The sequence below is a fragment of the Bufo bufo genome, chromosome 1, assembly GCF_905171765.1.
Source record: "Bufo bufo chromosome 1, aBufBuf1.1, whole genome shotgun sequence".
In the NCBI taxonomy this organism is placed as follows: domain Eukaryota; kingdom Metazoa; phylum Chordata; class Amphibia; order Anura; family Bufonidae; genus Bufo; species Bufo bufo.
Genome location: NC_053389.1, coordinates 593,739,796 through 593,760,271, shown reverse-complemented (window position 1 = coordinate 593,760,271; position 20,476 = coordinate 593,739,796). Strand labels below are relative to the sequence as shown.

Sequence of the window (20,476 nt, the reverse complement as noted above, 5' to 3'; positions counted from 1 at the left end):
GAGATTGAATAATGACATCTTTATTTGTCACCAACACCACTTTTATATGTGCACCCCATTTTTTCTCCAATAGGATAAGGATTACATGATATTGAATAAAATTGCAGTTCTAACTATGAGCTGAAATCTTGCAAATCTTTAATATTTTTAAACTCTTCACCAAATTGAGAAGAAAGTTAAATTTTTATTATTAGGAGTGTCTGCGTTTTCATTCAATTCAGTCAACAGACCATCAATATTAGATTGGTGGGGGTCCGACTCTTGACACTTCTGCTGATCAGCAGTTTGTAGGGGACGTAGTGGTCGGACACGGCTCACTTGAATGAGACAAAGCTGCAATTCTCAGTACTGCTGCTACTGAAAATACAGCATTCTTAAGTATGGAACAGTTTCAGAATTAAACGAAAAGGGCTTGACCAAATCTGAGCCGGTGTTAAACAGCAAATCTACAGATGTGTCGAGAGCCAGACTCCCGCTGATCTAATATCAATGACCTTTCCTAAGAATAGGCCAACAATTTTAAAAACCTGGAGACCCACTTTAATCTACACAACATTGTAAGCCTGCAAAAATTGGATTCCCGCACAGCTTCTCACCTCATTAAAGGGGTAGTCCGAGATTTTGATGTTGCTTTGCCTACTTTATTTAAAACGTTGAGGTGAACTGCTATATAAGCATACCTGAACCGTTGTTCTCCTAGAGACACAGGCCCACTGTCTAGGTATCAAGGCTGCACATGAGGTTGCTATACATGGGGCCCTTGGACAGACAGGACTCAGCTCAAGTTGGCTGCATCCATTATCTTATAGAGGGTTTTCCAAGTGTTTAGTATAAATGACCTAGCCTAAGGATTAGGGTTGCAGCGGGTATCAAATTTTCTATACCCAATCAATACTTTTGTGCCCAGATTGATACTATACCTCCCTCCCCACTGTGACGTGGCTGCTGCTGCCACCGATGAGGGGATAGTACTAAGGAAGGAGGGGAGAGGCTGTTCCCACCAATGAATATAATTTACCCCTAAATACAAATGTAGGCTGCGAGTGCCTGGCCTCTATGACAGGGTGCGGTGATCCGCCGAAACACGGCAATTAACCTCTCAGGTGCAGCACCCGCAGCCTACATTTGTATTTAGGGGTAAATTATATTTAACTGTGACGCAGTGCACCCTCCCCCCAACCCCAGTATTATAATAATATTCATTGGTGGCGCAGTGCACCCTCCCCCCAACCCCAGTATTATAATAATATTCATTGGTGGTGCAGTGCACCCTCCCCCCAACCCCAGTATTATAATAATATCTATTGGTGGCGTAGTGCGCCCTACCCCAGTATTATATTCATTTGTGGCAGTGGCAACAGGGTCCCCTCCATCCCTCTTCATTGGTGCAGTCGCAGTTCCGATCAGAGTTCCGATCAGAGCTCTAGCAGTGTAATCCTGGGGCTCCGATCGGTTACCATGGCAGCCAGGACGCTACTGAAGCCATCCATGGTAAGCTCCCTGCTGCTGTGTGTACAAAGCACAGGGCAGCAGGGAGAGTGTAAAGTCCTAATCACTCTCATAGATCTCTATCAGGGTCAATAGGACAAGGGTTCTAGTCCCATAAGGTGGCTAAATAAAAAATAAAATAAAAAAAGTTAACCCCCCCCCACCACCAAAATAGTAAAAGTTTAAATCACCCCTTTTCCCAATTTTACATCTAAAAATATAAACACAAAAAATAAATATATTAGGCATCGCCACGTCCGAAAAAGTCTGAACTAAATATTAATAAATATCTCCTATGTGTTGAACGCTGTAACAGAAAAAATCAATAAAAAACATGCAATTCGTCATTTTTTTGTTACCTTTTCCCCCATCCCCCCCCCAAAAAAATATATAGGATAGGACTGTTCTATTATGGGCTGGACATTCCATAAAATGTGGAATGCACACAGCTTTTTTGTTGTTTTAATTTTTTTTGTGTGGTATCGAATGGTATCGAGTATCGCAATACTTTTTTATGGTATTGAATCAGTATCAGCAGTGTCTGACACCCGGCACACCCATTGATCAGCTGTTTGAAGACGCTGGAGCATTCCAGAGAGCACTGCGGTCTGTTCCTAGGCCAGTGACATCAGGTTCTCCGGTCACATGGCCTAGTTCCATTGAAAAACGGCTGTGTTTGGTATTGCAGCTCAGCCCCATTTACTTGAACGGGAGTGAACTGCACCTAGGCCATGTGACTGATAAACCATGGCCTCCTCAAACAGCTGAATGACAGGGGTGCCGAGTGTCAGACCCCTGCCTATCTTATATTGATGACCTATCCTAAGGATAAGTCATCCATAGTGAACACTCAGAAAATGCCTTTAAAATAATGGATGCAGCCAATTTGAACTGGGTTCCGTATCTCCAGGGGCCCTATAGTAGCCATATGTGCTGCCTTTATGGTACCCTGGGCCTGTGTCTCTAGGAGAACAAAGACGTAAAAAGTATGGTATGCTATGCTATAGCTATATGAACGGAAAATTACAAAAGTTATGGCTATTGGAACGTGGGGAGGAAAAAACAAAAATGGGCCCGGTACTTAAAGGGAACCTGTCACCAGTTTTATGGTGTCCTAACTAAGGGCAACATAAATAAGTGACTGATTCTCTTAGCAAAATGCTGGGTCACTTTCTTTAATTGACCCAGTCAATCTGCCAACATCTTGTATTGAAAAGCTCCAGCTGATAATGATGAGTCATGAATATTCATGAGCTCCTGGCTCTCCCCGCCCACCTGCTGCTGAGTGACAGTTTGTTTCCATAGGAATCAACAGCAGGTGGGCAGGGGAGTGGCTATAGCTCTGAATTAAAAATACGCTGGACTCACTGACATCACGCTGGACTCAAATCAGCTCATTAGCATGGGGCATGTGGCATCTTTGTGTGTATATTATGAGGTAACCATCTGTCACACCAGTAAGTGAATACATCTAAGGTACTTTTTAGTAGTTAATGATTGTATATAATTAGTTAGATTAGTATCAAATATCCACATGACAGGTTCCCTTTAAGTCTTTCATTTCTAGAAAGACGTAATGCTGCAGATTGTTTAAGCACTACCTCTTCTTTCCTCAGGTTGTTCATATAATGGACGTACCTATCAGAATGGGCAAGCAGTAAGAAGCTCTGACTCTTGTACGCGCTGTGTTTGCGAGGTACAGTTTTCTCTTGATTTCTGAAGTACATACAATTTAAAATATCCTTTTATTTAGTCATTTGATTCAGCCAATGCTTTTAGGGGGAATTTACCAACAGGCGTAGAAAACTCATAAATGTTGTCTTGGTCTTGTTTTGTGCTAAAATTTGCACCATTTCTCCCTTTTCTGACACCCTTGGCACTTCTGTAAAAAGTGGCGGAAGGGAGCAGACTGAGGTTGAGACCTTCATGACCCAATATATTTACCATCATGATTAAGCATGAAATACTGTATATGCCAGCTCCTTGATGGCGTAGATTTTCATTTGTTACAGCCGGCCGTGGCCCGTATTGCGGGTCCGCAATATGCGGGCACCGGCCGCGTGTTCCCCTGCATCACGGATATGGACCAATTCACTTGAATGGGTCTGCAATCCAGAGCTGCAGTGCGGAACGGAGGCACGGAACCCCATGGAGGCACTACGGAGCGTTTCCATGGTGTTTCTGTCCTTGTCTCCGCACAGCACAAAAATAGAAACTGTTCTATTTTTTTGCGGTGCGGACGGATCACGGACCCATTCAAGTTGAATGAGTCTGGATCCATTGCGGCAGCCATATAGATGGTGCCCATGCATTGGGGACCGCAGATTACAGTGCCCAATGCACGGAACGGTGAACAACGGCCGTGTGCAAGAAGCCTTAAAGAGTGTTTTATACTGGAGACCTTTCCTCAGGACAGGTCAACCGTATCTGATCGGTTGTGGTCTGATCCCCGGCAACTTGCAGATCAGTTGTCAGGCGAGCACCATGGCTTCCTTTGTGGCTGTGCTTGGTATCTCAGCTCATCCTTATTCACTTGAATGGGACTGAGCTGAGCTAGGACATGTGACCGATGAACATGACATTACTGGCCTAGGAAGACGCCACAGAACTCACTGAAGCGCCATGACCTCTTCAAACAGCCTGGTGTTGGAACCCGTATGAGTGCCTTTTAATATTTTTGGCACATGGCATGACAGCAATATCTTTAATTCAACACTGGCAATAGAAATGCAAGTCTTAATACATGCTTCCTTAGTGTCTAATGCGTTTTATGAATACATTATCCACAGCAAGCTCTTATGTTTCCTTCACCAATTGTTTTGCAGAATGGAAACGTTCAATGCAGTCCAATACCTTGTAACCCTACACTGTGTAGGAACCCTGTACGAAAACCAGGAGAATGCTGTCCGAGGTACAGTGTAAAGTGTTACTTATATAAAGTTGCATAAAAATGATAGCTTTGTCATTTAGGCGATTGGAAGATTTGCTGCATTTTTCCATCCTTGTATGAACACTGTACTGCAGACCAGTAAGCTTGCTGCCATGCCCACAATATACAACAGAACAAAACTCCTCATAAATCATTTTCTCAGTAGAAGTCACTATTTTAGCTTAATTATTCATTGCAGAAATTTCTGCAAGTCAAAAATGAATTCCTCATCTGAATGTGAATGTTTGCCCGCAGCACACAAATAGATAAATTTCTGCAAGTCCTATTCAAATAAATAGGACAGTTGCAGAAATGTCTGCAATAGATCTGCAACATGTGAATGTACTTTTCAAACTCCGCCATTCCATCTATTGCTGTCTCCTCTTATCAGGTGTGAGGGATGCGAGTTTGACTCGCGGTCATATGCAGAAGGTGACGTTTTTACGGCTTCCCATGACCCCTGCCTCAGTTGTACTTGTTCTGTGAGTAGTTTTTGAACAGTATTATTATTTTACGATATTATTTGTGTTAATAACCAGTTCCTGACTGTTTTTTTCTAAGGCAGGAGAGGTGTCTTGTGACCATCTAGACAGACGGTGCCCTCCTGCACAGTGCAGTCACCCTGGCAAACTCAATGGACAATGTTGCCCAAGTTGTGAAGGTAAGAACTAGTGTTGAGCGAATCGGAGTCAGATCTGAATTTCAGGGAAAATTTGATTTGCTGCAAAGCCAAATTTCCTCGTGCTTCGTGGTAATGAATTAATTTCCCTGAAATGGCTGTAAAAAAAATAATACTTAGGGGTCCATTTACACGTCCTTAGTGCATTGCGGATCCGCAATACACCCGACCAGCACCCCCATAGATCTGCCTATTCTTCTCCGCAATTGCAGACAAGAATAGGACATAATCATTTTTTCCAGAGCCGCGGACCGGAAGATCGGGGCCGCACTCCAGAAATGCGGATGCAGAGAGCACATAGTGTGCTCTCCGCATCCATTCCATCCCCATAGAGAATGAATGGGTCCGCACCCGTTCCACAGAATTGCGGAACGGGTGCGGACACATCCACGGACGTGTGAATGGACCCTTACCTCATCTTTTCGAACGCGAAGAGCCGTCCGCCGTCATCTTGATTGATTGAAATCCTGTGCGCGGTGACACATGATGTCACCATGCCAGCCGACACGGTGACGTCATCACGGGCCACACGAGACTTTGCGCTGGATCTTCAGTCAAGATGTCGGCGGTGGGCTCTTCACGATCAAATGGGTGAGGCGAGTATGATTTTATTTATTTATATTTATATTTTTCTCTTTAATATCAATGTCAGATGCCGCCATCAGCGATGAAAGTGGCATCTGAGAGGTCCAATGGCGGGGGCGGTGCAATCGCCGTTCCCTGTCATTACACCCGCTACTTACAAAGAAATACGCTTCGTGATGAAGTAATTTGTCACACAGCTAATTCTTTAGTAAAATTCGTCGAGGCAGCCGAATTGAATTATTCGAAACTTCACTCACCTGTAGTAAGAATCAATAAAAATAATAAAAAGTATACAAAAAGCTGGTAGTCAGAAAATAGCTAGAGGGAGATTACCGGAAGTAATAAATGGGTCAAAAATGGAATCATGAGTATAAACTGACTATTGCTGTAGCAAGAGAGAGTATGAATGTAATATAGTAAAAATGCCATGTGCAATGGTTATCTTACATAGTGTGTGACTTTGAGCGAAGAATATATTCTGATGGACAAACATTCCGACCCCCGGGACATGGACCTTGTCTCCAGTGCACCTGCACAGTGAGTATAACTACAACATTTCAGTTTTCATTGCTTTCCTTTCCTCCATAATAAACTGTACAGTTTGTGAAATCCGCCCCAGGGGATCAGTTGTATGGCCTATTTTTTCCATAATTGTAGGGTCTCGTACACATTCTGTCCAAAATGCACGGCCAAATAGTGCAATATGCCGTGCTGTTTGGTATTTTAAAAATGCTAGATCACATGACAGAAGCTCAATGGACTCCATCATAGTGATGTGATGGAACTGGCATTATTTTAGATCTGCTCCTAGAACAATGGAAATCAGAATCCTGAAGTCATCACTTCCTCACATTGTTTGCCAAAATCCTGATTCATCTGAAGCTGAACTATATCAAAAGAAGGGGAAACGCTTCAGGGTCTATTTGCCCACAGATGTGTTGCAAGAGTTTTTGGTACTGTCCCATTCATCTGATTGAAGCCTGTAGAAACCAATGTGCGATATATCCTCATGATGGAATTCCATAAAAACAAGAAAAGTCAAGCATAAGTAGCAACATTTTAAAGAGGTTTGGTGCATGCGACACTGTGTGTAAAAGTGTACAGAAGTGTACGTAAAGCTGATCAAAACGAAAATCACTTTTGAACTGGTGACATAGCCCTCACCCATCATAAAAGAGTTTAGATTATTGGGGTCATTTATCAAACTGGTGTAAAGTAGAACTGGCTCAGTTGCCCATAGCAACCAATCAGATTCCACCTTTCATTTTCCAAAGGAACTGTGGGAAATGAAAGGAGGAATCTGATTGATTGGCTGCTATGGTCCTAAAATATATAGGCCTAAAATAAATGTGCACCGTTTTTCCATTTTGTTCACATTGAAAGAACAGTTCCTATATACAGCATATGATCCTCATTAAGAGGCACATTGCTATTTGTCAGTAAGTAAGAAGATCTACAAGTATCCACAGTTGCTGTAGGCTTCAAGCAGTAAGAAGCTGCAATGTCTCCACTGAAATGACTGATATCCATGCATATCCATGTTATTATACACACAGTAAGAAATTGCTATGGAACATGCTTTACATTTGATGGTCACATATACATGTAAGCTCTAAAAGGCTATTGCTTCCTGGTACAAAGCTCAAACGGCATCTTCAATCATCTTTCTGGCTTAAAGGTGTTGTCCAACCCCCATAATGCCCCCCAAATGCCCCTCATACTGGTTATACTTACCCCAATCCCCGGCACCCACATCGCTTCTGATGGCCTCCGCTGAATCTCCCCGCCGCACGAATGAAAACATCCGGCAATGGGGTGGGGGGCAGCCAAAAGCAGGCCACAACGGGGACGAGCCTCCCTAACATCACGGGTGACGCTAGGAAGGCCTGTTCCCGTTGCAGCCTGCTATTGGCTGGATCCCCCACCCATCACAGGATGTTTTGATCCGTGCGACAGGGAGATGCAGCGGCGGTCGTGCAGGCATAAGAAGCGACGTGGGTCCGGGAAGTAGGGTAAGTATAACCAGTATGAGGTACCTGGGCATTTTGGGGGGCATTTTAGGGGTTGGATACCACCCTTTAAAGGGGTCAGCCCATCTCACACATAGCTGGCATATGCCTAGGATATGGGCGGGTCCTATACACATCTCTAGAATAGGATACCCAAAGCAAATGAGAGCGCACCATGCATACTCTGCATTCACTTCTATGGGAGTTACAAAAAGAGCCAAGCGAGTGCACTCGGCTGTTTCCAGAACTCCAATAGAAGTGAATGCAAGCAAGGCCACATCTCCATTCACATATATGAGAGTTCCAGAAATAGTTGAGCCGGTGCTAATGATTCTAAAGGGCCACACTCTTTTTTTATACAGGACTTGTGCAGGAGTGCCGATCCAGACTTTACATGCCACGGGCAATGGCGCCCCACCGTTAGTTTGCTACTTTTTCATCATCCTCCCATCTTCTGGAAAAAATCATCCTACCACCCCCAATACTGTGCCGCTGTGGTCCCCAATACTATACTGCAGAAACAGATAAACCCCCTGAAAATACTAGTACCATGCAGATAGTGCCCTTCAATGATTATTGGCACTCAGTGTCCTAAAATAACTGCGCCCAGCAAATAGTGGCCCTGACAGTGTAATGTCCCCCCCAAAAAACTGTGCTAAGCTGATACTGTGCCAGGGTGCCCCCCACAGTAATTGTTCTCCCCAACGTCCCACCAATAGTATTACTCCTCTGCCACAGCCTGTGGCGTACATAGAGAAGTAAGGGCCCTATAGCAAGGATAGAACCAGGGTCCCCACAGGACAGAAGGGTTTCCGTCTAAACCTTTTTCAATGACCTTTGGGTCATTTTTCCACTGCCTCTTTTACTAAAAGTTGCTCCTTTAGACGGTAGAGTCCTGACCAAGTTTTCACCTCCAGTAAAAGAGAAGATAATCCCAACTAAGACTGAGCCCCCTCTTGCCCCAAGCCTCATAGCAGTTGCATGGTCTGCCGCTATGGTAGTTACGCCCCTGGCCACTTGGTATTAATAGTGCTCCTACAGTGCCCCCAAGATGTCCCCACTGTGACCCAAAAGTAATAATGCTCCCATAGCGCCCATACTAGTAATCTAGATTTCTTACTGGGCCCTTGTGGACCTGCACAGACTGCACATATGGCATGTCCACCTTTAAATTGTTTTCAAGGACAGCTCTGCTAGACCATAAGGGTCTTGTTTTATTAGGGATCCATTATTGTGTCAGGACTTGGGTCCACAGGAGGATCTTCTGGTTTTACACACAGCCGTTTTTGGAAAAATCCACAGCAGTTTTTGATGCAGTTTTTTGAGCCAAGATCCTGGAGAAACAAGAAGTAGAGGTCCTTCCTTTATGTTTCCCTTTGAATCTGCTTCTGGCTTTGACCCTAAAAAGTGTCTTTAAAAAAAAAAAAGTGTGAAAGCCCCTAATGTTGCTGTCTAGAGACTCTACGGTGGCAGGACTGCTGCAGATCCCTGCACTGCCTAGTAAGAGATGCTGTGGCCCCCTCCCACAGGTTACATAAGGGGATGGGGCACACTACAGTATTTACTAGTAGGCAGTGCAGGCCTCTGTTCATGCATCTGATGTCTCTGTACAGGGACCATTGGAAGTAGAAACAGATCCAAGGTGTCAACATTGTTAAACATGAATAACTTTTTGATACTCTGCATACCTACTATAATAAGTCTTAGTGCTGACGCATCTCTCATGATACAGAAAGGAAATGTCCGTTGCCTAGAGGAGACCTGTCCACCAATATCCTGCCCTAATCCAATCAGAGAACCCAATAAGTGTTGTCCTGTGTGCAAAGGTAAGGGCTCCTGAGGAAACACTGTATTTTTCAGTGTATCTGCTTTCGCTTCACCTGCATCTTGTCCTTTTGACATTGACCTAAAGTATTGTGATTGATGTTCACATGCAGTCTTTGCTTTTTGTAGTTTGTGTCCAGGATGGAGAGGAGTTCTTAGAGGGGGTGGAATGGGAACCTGAAAGTGATCCATGTAGCACTTGTGCTTGTTTGAACGGTGACACCGTGTGTGGGGTCAGTCAGTGCCCCCCGCTGTCCTGTCATCACCCAACCCACAATGAAGGTAAGTACCTCTTTATAGTATACTACTTTGTGAAGAACACATAGAAATTTTTAAAGGAATACAGTGGTGTAGCTACAGGGGATGCAACGTTAGCAGGCGCTACTCGTCCCTGGGTCCCTTAAGCCCATTGACCTAATAAGAAGAGAAAACGGTACACCATTATAAATGGCACATGGTATGTCCAGGGCTGTTAAATATTTTGCATTAGGGCCTTGGAGCTTCTGGTGGAATATACATTGCAGTTGACAGATACCTTAGTTGCTCACTAATGTTGATAGAAGGAAGACTCGTGGATGTTTGGCCCAGCCTGGCAAGCTTATCAGGACACGGCACAATACATATTAAATTTGGTGCACCTTATCAGGCATCCTCCTAAGCGATGGCTACCCCAATGCATTGTAATCATTGTAAGCCTATTCATACTGTACCTTTTATTTTATATAGGTTATGTAAGTAATAGAAAAGATTAAAATCAGCAAATACATGCAGATTACATCTGATGTGAATACAGTATGGATACCTTTAAGGGCATCTGTCAGCAGATTTGTACCTATAAAACTGGCTGACCTGTTACATGTGCACTTGGCAGCTGAAGGCATCTGTGTTGGTCCCATGTTCATATGTGTCTGCATTGCTGAGAAAAATTAAGCTTTAACATATGCAAATGAGCCTCTAGGAGCAACGGGGGCGTTGCCGTTACACCTAGTCTCTGTTCTTTCTGCATCTGCTGCGCCTTCTGCACTTTGGTTGACAGGGACAGGGAGTGAAAATGCCATCATACTTGGCCCTGTAAATCAAAGTGGAGAGGGTGCAGCAGTTGCAGAGAGAGCTGAGCCTCTAGGAGTAACAGCAAGGCCCCCATTGCTCCTAGAGGTTCATTTGTATATATTAAAACATACGTTTTCTCAACAATGAAGGCACATACGAACATGGGACCAACACAGATGCCTTCAGCTGCCAAGTGCACATGTAACATGTCAGCCAGTTTCATAGATACAAATCTGCTGACAGATGCCCTTTAATATACTGTACTTTCTTAAACACTAGGTGAGTGCTGTCCAGTGTGTGATACGTGCACTTACAACCAGAGAGTGTACAGTAATGGACAGGACTTCACAGACCCAGACAACCCATGCCAGAATTGCCACTGCCAGGTGAGGAAATGGTGGGGTACTTGCATTTGTAGTGGGGGTATGAGCCTTGCAGAAGAATTGCTAACACATAGCTTTGTGTTCAGGATGGCACTGTCCAGTGTATGCCGGTTGTCTGCCCCTCTGTGTTATGTTCCAGGCCAGAGAAGAAGCTTGGCCACTGCTGTGCCACATGCCCAGGTGAGAGTCTATTTCAGGTGTGTACATGTGAAATCCTATGTATTTGCTTTCCTATCTTCCTTAATAACTATTTGTTATATGGCGGCTGATGCTTGTCAGATTGTAGATATCATGACAATATTTTCCTGGATGGAGAACAATTTTCCAACCCAGACAATCAGTGCCAGGAATGCGGATGCCATAATGGACATGTGACCTGTGCCGACCGTGGATGTCCCGGATCTTTGTGTTCATACCCACTGCCAGGAACCTGCTGTAACAATAATTGCAATGGTGAGCTGGTTTTATAGACATATTCTGGTTCACAAAATATAAGAATTACCACTGGTTATAATGTAACTTTGACTCTGCGCCAATCTTTTACAGGCTGCAATTATGCTGGAAAAGAATATCCAAATGGTGCAGACTTTCCCCACCCAACAGACAAATGCAGACAATGTCACTGTATTGTAAGTATTTAGTCTGATCCTGTAGTCTTAAGGGTGCCATAGAGGCGTAACCATTGGGGGTGCAGAGGTAGCAGTCGCTGTGCCACACAAGAAGACACCGGTATTATAGAAAGTGCATGCAGGTCAAGTTACACCTCTGGCAGGAGAGAAGGAGTTAAGTTAAGAATTTGGCATTCGGGGGGGGGGGGGGGGGGGTCGCCGTTTCAATCTTCGCCTCAGGCAGCACAAAGGCTATGTGCTTCCCTGCCCCTGGCCACAAAGCAGAGGGAAGGGGGCCCAAGCTGAACTCTTGCACCATGGCCCATGAGCCTTTAGCTACGCCCCTGGGTGGCCATACATACTACATACACACTAAAGGACGATTTCAACCAAAAAAATCGTCCAAAAAAGACGATTTCAACCAAAATGAAAATTCTTTAGTTGAAATTTAGCAATCAACGATTGCTTTAGCCGACCAATGACGTTATGAGCGTTATTGTTTGAAAAGAAGTCAGCCGTGTTCAATATTTTTGTCCGAAAAGGATCTTTTGCTCAAAGAAAGCTCATTTGGGAAGAAAATGTCTTTCTTTGAAAGAATGTTCCCAGGAAAATCTTTTGTCCATCACCCGAGTGTATCGCCTGTGTGTATAGGCAATTTGAACAACTGTAGTGGGCAATATATGGACAAAAATTTGTATGTCTGCCAAACGAACGTTCACCAGATGTTTGTTCAATGGTCAACCTAACTCTATCTAATGTGTATGTCCACCTTTACTCTTTCCACTTGCCACCTACATCCCGAATTCAGTTTTAAACTTATAGAAAATGTAAGTAAAAAAAATGCCAATTCACACCTATTTAAAAAAGATTTTTATAGGGTAATTATGGTCACCTCTAGTAATTGCACTCATTTGCTTAAAAGTGTTGTCCTAAGGTTTAAACTTTATCCCAGTCCACAGGATAGCAAATAAACATCTGATCCTAACCATGGGTCCCCCACTGATCACATAAATGGGGGTCCTGTTTCTCAGATATCAATGGAGCAGCAGTCAAACATGTGTGCCACCAATCCATTCATTTCTATGGGACTGCCAGAGATTGGAAAGTACAGTATCTCCAGCGGTCCAATAGCGAGGAATGGTTACAATGGGAATAGGATAACCTCTTACAGTATTATATTAATAATATATTATATTATTATAGTAATAATGTCAAATTTGGTAGGTTAAAAATGGACTAACGTAAGTCTGCACGGAAGCTGTAGAAGCTTTCTTAAGACAGGATCAGGATCTATTATCTCCTTTTGCCAGTCCTCTGGTTTGCAACTTTTTAAATGGCATTGTGAGGGTATTTTATCTACGCTGCCCTTGCCCCTTTCTCAAATGGGGGCATGGTGAGGGTGGCATAAATGAAGACAGAAATCTATGACAGCTCCGAGCTGCCGTAGATTTATGTTTAGGTGCACAATGCACCTAATATATGACCAGTCCTGTGCCACGCCATAAATTACGTGCATCCTCTGGCACCGCAAGGGAGATCATACACCAGCATAAAATGCCAGTCTGTGATAAATACCTAATAAATATATACTCACAGAACTACCTAGCCTAACCTATAGCACATATAGACATATCTACATGGATTGGTGGGATCCTGGACATTAGGGAAGGGTCCTCATGGGATTAAGGTCATCCCTGGGTAGTTTATGCTATCAGTTTTGGCGGGAAAATTTTTCCGCCTTTTTTACTGTTGCCGTGTCTGGGCAGATTGCCTGGGATGGCAACATGTTTTTGATTGGTCACCACCATCTGGGTAGTTTTTCCCAGTGGTGGCAACCCTTATTTTATTGGCTGATATTTTAAGCCAATGGATATCTTTGTTTAGGTTGTTAAGACTCTGATTGGCTGGTCGGGTTGAGGTGGTGCGGATAAATATGTGGGTGCAGGTGAAGCTGGGGTCCGTTACCTCATCTGTGAAGAAGGAAGCATCGCTGCCCCGCCCGCCCTTCCCGATAGGCTGTCGTTTTATTTATTTTTTTATTTTTTTTTAAGCTGGGGTATGAGTTGTTTGATAAGCTGCAATTTTGGAGCTTGAGCTTATGGCTGAGCTCGTGCTTTTTTGTATATGAGGTCAAATGAATGTTTAAATTGAGTTGGTAATGTTAAATTATTAAGTTATAATGAGCTTGAGCTTATGGCTGAGCTCGTGTTTTTGAGTTTAATGGAATTTTAATTGAGTTGTTAATGTTAAATTATTATTTTAGTAAAAAATTATTTTCCAATCAAATTGTCTGGCTTCAGTGTTTTATTGATATAATTAGGAATATGTTAAGTGGGAGTATGACCTTTCATCCCATGGAAGCAGTGTGTTGGCTTTTTGAATGTTACTTCAGCATGTCCACCGTGTCTGTTCTAAATCCTTTTTCATTTGGGTACATTTCCACAGAATGGTAATGTACAGTGCCTTACTAAGCGATGTCCACCCATCGTTTGTGCCGAGCCATTCCAAGTCCCAGGAGAGTGCTGTCCACAGTGTCCAGGTAAGACTGGATATGGAAAAAAGTCACAAGCAGAAAAAGTAAAAATTTATCTAGATGACCATGTATTCAATATAGAAGAACACTTCCTTTCTTATGAATATTATATATAATGCAGATTTGTTTCCTACAAAACAGTTTGCCCCAAATTTATTTTCATTGACAAATTTTAAGGGCTGTGTATTCACAAAGTGTTTCTATGTCTTTCAACGAATGTCTTTTAAAGTACAACATATACAAAATATTTTCGGACGGTCAAAGAGGGACACTTTTGGTTAATTGTGCGAAACACCCATTTTTCCCATATCTATACAATTCCATAGTTTTCTCTTATAAAATAGATAGATAGATATGCAGCAAGCCCAGGAAAAGTGAGTGGAGGATGGAAGTAGTAATGGCTGTGGCAATGATAGTTGTTCACAAGGATCACAGTGACATTCCTCACATTGATGCTCCCTAGTGCAGTGCAGTAATAGGAGTGTGCACCTTTTCTTCCCTCAGGGCACACCCCAGCATTGGGGCTGTTTCTTGGGGGTAGTTTGGGTGCCCTTTTTGGCAGGGTGCAAGGCAGGAGTGTAAATGCAGGTGCAATGGCCGGCAAAAGGTGATGGAGTCACTGTCCATGCAAGCTGGTGCTAATAAACAGGTCTCTCTTTACTAAAGTGCAGAGCAGCAGTAGTGGTGGTTAGTGATGAGCGGGAAGTGCCATATTCGATTTCGCGATATTTTTCGAATATTCAAATTAATATTCGTATTATTTTCGTCGAAATCGAATATTCGTAATTATTTTATTTTTCGCGAATAATATGCGATTAAATTAATCGTACGATTTTTTATTTTATTTTTTTTCCTGTATAAGGCAACGTTCCTATGACTATGGCTAGGCTATTATGTGTATTTTACGAAATTTCTTAATATTGCTCTAACTTCGTCTTTTAGAATATTCGTAATATTCTAAAAGACGGAGTTAGAGCAATATTACGAATATTCTAAAAGACGAAGTTAGAGCAATATTAAGAAATTTCATAAAATACACATATAGATTGTAATTCAGCTAATATAGTGCTATAATATTTTTATTGTTGCCTAATTTTTTTTTGCCTCTTCTGCACTTTAGTTTTGGGAAATATGTACACTATTAAAAAAAAATAATAATATAGCACTATATTAGCTAAATTGCAGTCTATATGTGTATTTTACGAATATTCTTAATATTGCTCTAACTTCGTCTTCATACGATTAAATTAATCGTACGATTTTATTTTTATTTTTTTCCTGTATAAGGCAACGTTCCTATGACTATGGCTAGGCTAATATGTGTATTTTACGAAATTTCTTAATATTGCTCTAACTTCGTCTTTTAGAATATTCGTAATATTCTAAAAGACGGAGTTAGAGCAATATTACGAATATTCTAAAAGACGAAGTTAGAGCAATATTAAGAAATTTCGTAAAATACACATATAGATTGTAATTTAGCTAATATACTGCTAAAGTAATTTTTTTAATAGTGTACATATTTTCCAAAACTGAAGTTCAGAAGAGGCAAAAAAAATTTGACAAAAAAAAAGGATTATAGCACTATATTAGCTAAATTACAATCTATTTGTATTATACGAAATTTCTTAATATTGCTCTAACTTCGTCTTTTAGAATATTCGTAATATTGCTCTAACTCCATCTTTTAGAATATTACGAATATTCTAAAAGACGAAGTTAGAGCAATATTAAGAAATTTCGTAAAATACGAAGTTAGAGCAATAATATTCCACTTTGGCATACTGCTCCCCGACAAGCGTCCCCGTCACCATGGGAACGCCTGTGGGTTAGAATATACCATCGGATCTGAGGTTTTACAATCTCAGGGAAAACTCAAATCCGATGGTATTTTCTAACCCACAGGCGTTCCCATGGTGACGGGGACGCTTGTCGGGGTGTTTGTTGTATGCTGAAGTTGATTAAATAACGATTTTGTCATGCGCTCGGGCACACATATTAACCATTACGATTTTTCTGTTGTAATATTCGTGAACTCGAATATTATAACCGAGATTATTGGTTTCGATTAGAATAGGACGGATATTCTAAAATTGAATATACAGCAATATATTCTTTATTTCGAATATTCCGGTCCATCTTAAAACGTCATTCCTTCCAGATTCAATTCAGTTGCTTGTGGGCCAATGGCTCATTGACCCACAAGCAAGAAGCAGGGAGGAATCATATATTTTCAGATAAAAAAAAAAAAAAAAAAAATACGAATATTCGATTTCACGAATATATGGAACGATATTCTAAATATTCGCGAAATCTCAAAATTGCGATATTCGAGGAAAAAAATTGAATATTCGCGCTCAACACTAGTGGTGGTACATCCAACAGTATCAAGGCACAATTCCAACAGCAGTTCACAGAGTAATTCGTTCCCAATAGTAATGTATGGATGAATAGCAGCAATGATGTGGGCTGTGGTACTCCTTCCTTCTGCATACCTCCCAACTTTTCTGACAGACACCTTCTGGGTCAATATTGTAAATGTAATAATGCAAATCTATACCTCAGATCAAAAGTAGGGACATTTAAGGAGCAAGGATGGACAGAGGGACCTGGGTCAAAAAGAGGGACACTTGGGAGGACTGCTTCTGTCTGCAGAACCTTAGGCATGCAACTGAGGTTCTTAGTTAATATTTCTGTAATTCCCAGGGTGATGGATACCTTGCAGACTGAGTCCAATAAACAGCCTTTCTGATTCTGAACCTTCTAATCTTCCTTTCTTCTTTTGGAATACTTTTGGATGAAGTAGCTTTAGATGTAGATTAGGGATGAGTGAATCGACTTCGGATGAAGCATCCAAAGTCGATCCGGATAAGATTTCGCTAGAATACTGTACGGAGCGAGCGCTCCGTACAGTATTGGAATGCATTGGCTCCTATGAGCCAAAGTTATTACTTCGCAAAGTCTTGGGAGACTTCGGGCAATAACTTCAGAAATTAATTTCTACTGTAAAAAATAACTTTTACCAAACTCGGGTTCAGTTCCAAGGTGCCACTTGGAACCAAAACCGAGTTCAGTAAAAGTTTTTTAAAAGTAGAAATTAATTTCTGAAGTTATTTCCCGAAGTCCCGAGAGACTTTGCAAAGTAATAATTTCAGCTCAAAGGAGCCAATTGTCACCGTACCTTCTGTGACAGAGGTTAGAAGATCGAAGAGACTGACTGCACTTGAGGTTAACTGACAGTCTCTTGATTCTCAGTGTTGTGGTTTGGTAATGACCACACTTCTTGTCAGGTGCAGCCCGTGTTCATTACTGCATTCCCTACTTAGTTTGGTCTCACACTTCAGACCATGCGGTTGATATTCTCTGCTTGGATTTGGAAGAGTTAGTGTGTGGACCTTACCTGTGTTCCTGCTCATCCATTTTCTATAAGATAAGTTGTACTGTTCTTTGTATTTGGTTGTTCCCATGTGCTTGTTGTTACCAGGCCACAGGGAGACGCTGGCTCGTACACCTGGGAAGGAACTAGTAGTCTCATTCCCTGCCACTACCTAGTGCATTTCAGGGCTCCTAGGGTCTAGGTTCCGGTGTATGTATTTTCCCACCTTCAGGGTCTATACATACTGACAGGAGTCAGGGCCAGGTTTAGGGGCTTCCTAGGAGGTGACCTTTTCCCTCTCCCTAGCCTTGAGGCCTAGTTCTGTGTCCCTCCCCTCCCCTGTATTCGTGACACAAATACATTCTAATACTGTTCAGAGCTCACTCACTCCGTACAGTATTCTAATGAAGTTTTATGCAAATTGACTTTTGATGTTTCATCCAAAGTCGATTCGCTCATTGCTAATGTAGATGTCTCAGAGATGAAGATTCTCCCCTGAGGAGTAAGCACATGTGGGCTCTCTCTTTCTCAGCTAAGCACAGACTCACCACCAACTAGGGGGCAGACCCAGGTCAATATCCTAGCAACCACAAAGGGATGGAGTGAAGGTAGTTAACCCTGACATCCATACAATACTATTGAGTACAGAAATACAATAAATCTCAACATTTCACTTAACAATTCAACATTGGAACAATCAACTTTTTTTTTTTGCAGTGACCCTGTTGTGGGGTACGATAGATGAATGGATAGATGGATAGATAGACAGATAGATAGATAGATAGATAGAAAGATAGATTAAAAAATTTAATAAATAAATAAAATAAAAAATTATTATTATTATTATTAGTGCATATGGATCATTGAGTGGGGTCTTGCAGCTTCCCCAGCAATAAATAACTTATTGAAAGGTTCCTCATTTATAAAAGTGTTGTCCAGATGGGACCTTGTGCTTTGAAGCTGTGCTGACAGTTATGTGTTATTTTACACATGTAATGTAATGTCTTGCATTCTTCAATGTACGTGTAACTGGTAAATTCCTCTGTTCCCACAGCACCCCCGGCTGACTGTCCTTATTCTGGAATCACTTACAGACACATGCAGCGATTCTATGATCCATCAGATAAATGTCGTGACTGTATATGTAACAATGGCACAATTACCTGTCAACGCAAGCCCTGTGCTCCTATAGCTTGCACCCACCCTCTTAAAGGAGACTGCTGTCGATCCTGCGATGGTAACTACTTCTAGATGAACTATTCAATGCTTAAGAAATTTATCAGAATGTATATTTCCTGTGCCAAGCTTTCATATGTGAATAGCATGTACAACTAATCAACCTCCCTGAAAATAAAGAAACGTCAAGATATTCCCATTCTGCTATCCCTAATATCAGGCTTGAGCCAATTGAAGTATCTGAAGTTGACTTCGATCTGAATTTCAGGGAAAAATTAAATTCACTGCGAAATCGAATTTCCTTTGTACGTCGTGGTAACAAATCAATTTTCCCTGAAACTGCGTAAATTTTTTTTTAAAAATAATACGCCACAAAGCGAATTTCTTACTAAAATTCGGTGAAGCAGCCAAATCAAATTTTTTTTAAGCTTCGGTCAACACCACCAAATATGTACAGGAGATATACAACAACAAAATGTAAATACATCAGTTCAGGACAAAATAAGTATAAAAGGGAAGAAAGCAGGAATGAAAATAACAAGAGCAAGAAGTGACAAAGACTACAACTAAATGGCATCTCAAGTTGCCCGGTGGTAATTGTGAAGGGATCAGCATTGCTTTTGATCGTCTAAGGGTACTTTCACACTTGCGGCAGAGGATTCCGGCAGGCAGTTCCGTCGCCGGATCCGTCAAAACGTATGCAAACTGATGATCCATATGACAAATGCATTGAAATGCTTTATCCGTCTCTCCGGTGCCATCCGGAAAAAAACGGATCCGGCATTTTTTTTTTCACTTTTTTTATAGTATCATAGCCTTAAAGAAATACAAAAATAAAAATATTTTACAGTAAAGACGATGAAGAGTAGTAAGTAACAAAGCCTTATATACTGTAGTCACAAGTTAAAACACCCAATATTAGTCCTTATTCCAGAATTGCTATATTTTTGGCTTGAAAATAATATATTTTAGGAATATGACTGCATACTTTTTATAATTCTGCTTCTCTTATTTATTTTCAGGATGTCTGCTGTCCGGAAAAGAGCTTGCTAATGGGGAACAGTTCACACAACCATCAGATTTTTGCTCGGTGTGTGTTTGCTGGGAAGGTAGTGTGAATTGCCAGCCTAAAACATGCCCCATACTTAACTGCCCCTATCCAGCCCCTGGCCCATGCTGCAAGGAGTGTCAAGGTGAATAACTCAAATATTTCATAAACTGTTTTCAGCATACGCATTCTCTGCCCTGACATGGGTCATGTAAGTAGAATCTACTTCCTAGATTTCTAGTATGGTACCTAATAATATAATAAAAATTTTCAATCTGTACATTAAAGCTTCCTCGCCTAAAATTTTGTTCTGCCAGATAAAACCAGATAGAGACACATATCATATCCTTTTATTCTTATCTGTTTTTACTTTTATGATTGCACATTTTTTATTCTATTTCCTGAGCATGATTATCGTGGAGGCCATCTTGCCTGAACTGTTCTTAACAGCATTTAGAGAATAGCTTTACGGCATCCACCATGGGCAATAGACACAATGGTCAGGGAAGGACTTCATTGACTGCTATGGGAGAGTTTTTAGGCATGCTATGTGACCTGTGCAGAGGTCAGGAGGGAGTAGATAAGCTTTGATAATCATCTATTGTGAATGGTGTGTTATCTATATATAGGTGATATCTGTCATTCTAATCTTGCTTGTAATGGTAATGAGATGACTGCTGAAAACTGATCTCTAGAGAGCAAGAAATGGCACCTATTATTAGGCTTCGTTGCTAATGCAAAACTGCAGATTTTATGTTTTTTTTCAATATACATGTTAAAAATAACCA

General features: G+C 41.6%; 1 protein-coding gene across 1 annotated transcript in view; it reads left to right on the top strand.

The window, feature by feature from the left end:
- Window positions 1–20,476, top strand: part of LOC120985300 (kielin cysteine rich BMP regulator) — a 149,601-nt gene that overhangs the window by 86,425 nt on the left and 42,700 nt on the right. Inside the window, exons 18-31 of the mRNA XM_040413498.1 lie at window positions 3,105–3,184; window positions 4,314–4,399; window positions 4,809–4,899; window positions 4,979–5,078; window positions 6,133–6,218; window positions 9,423–9,516; window positions 9,644–9,796; window positions 10,844–10,950; window positions 11,034–11,127; window positions 11,227–11,400; window positions 11,494–11,576; window positions 14,001–14,094; window positions 18,519–18,701; window positions 19,663–19,833. Of these exons, the coding sequence (XP_040269432.1) occupies window positions 3,105–3,184; window positions 4,314–4,399; window positions 4,809–4,899; window positions 4,979–5,078; window positions 6,133–6,218; window positions 9,423–9,516; window positions 9,644–9,796; window positions 10,844–10,950; window positions 11,034–11,127; window positions 11,227–11,400; window positions 11,494–11,576; window positions 14,001–14,094; window positions 18,519–18,701; window positions 19,663–19,833 (1,596 nt within the window). The remainder of the gene's footprint in view (window positions 1–3,104; window positions 3,185–4,313; window positions 4,400–4,808; window positions 4,900–4,978; window positions 5,079–6,132; window positions 6,219–9,422; window positions 9,517–9,643; window positions 9,797–10,843; window positions 10,951–11,033; window positions 11,128–11,226; window positions 11,401–11,493; window positions 11,577–14,000; window positions 14,095–18,518; window positions 18,702–19,662; window positions 19,834–20,476) is intronic.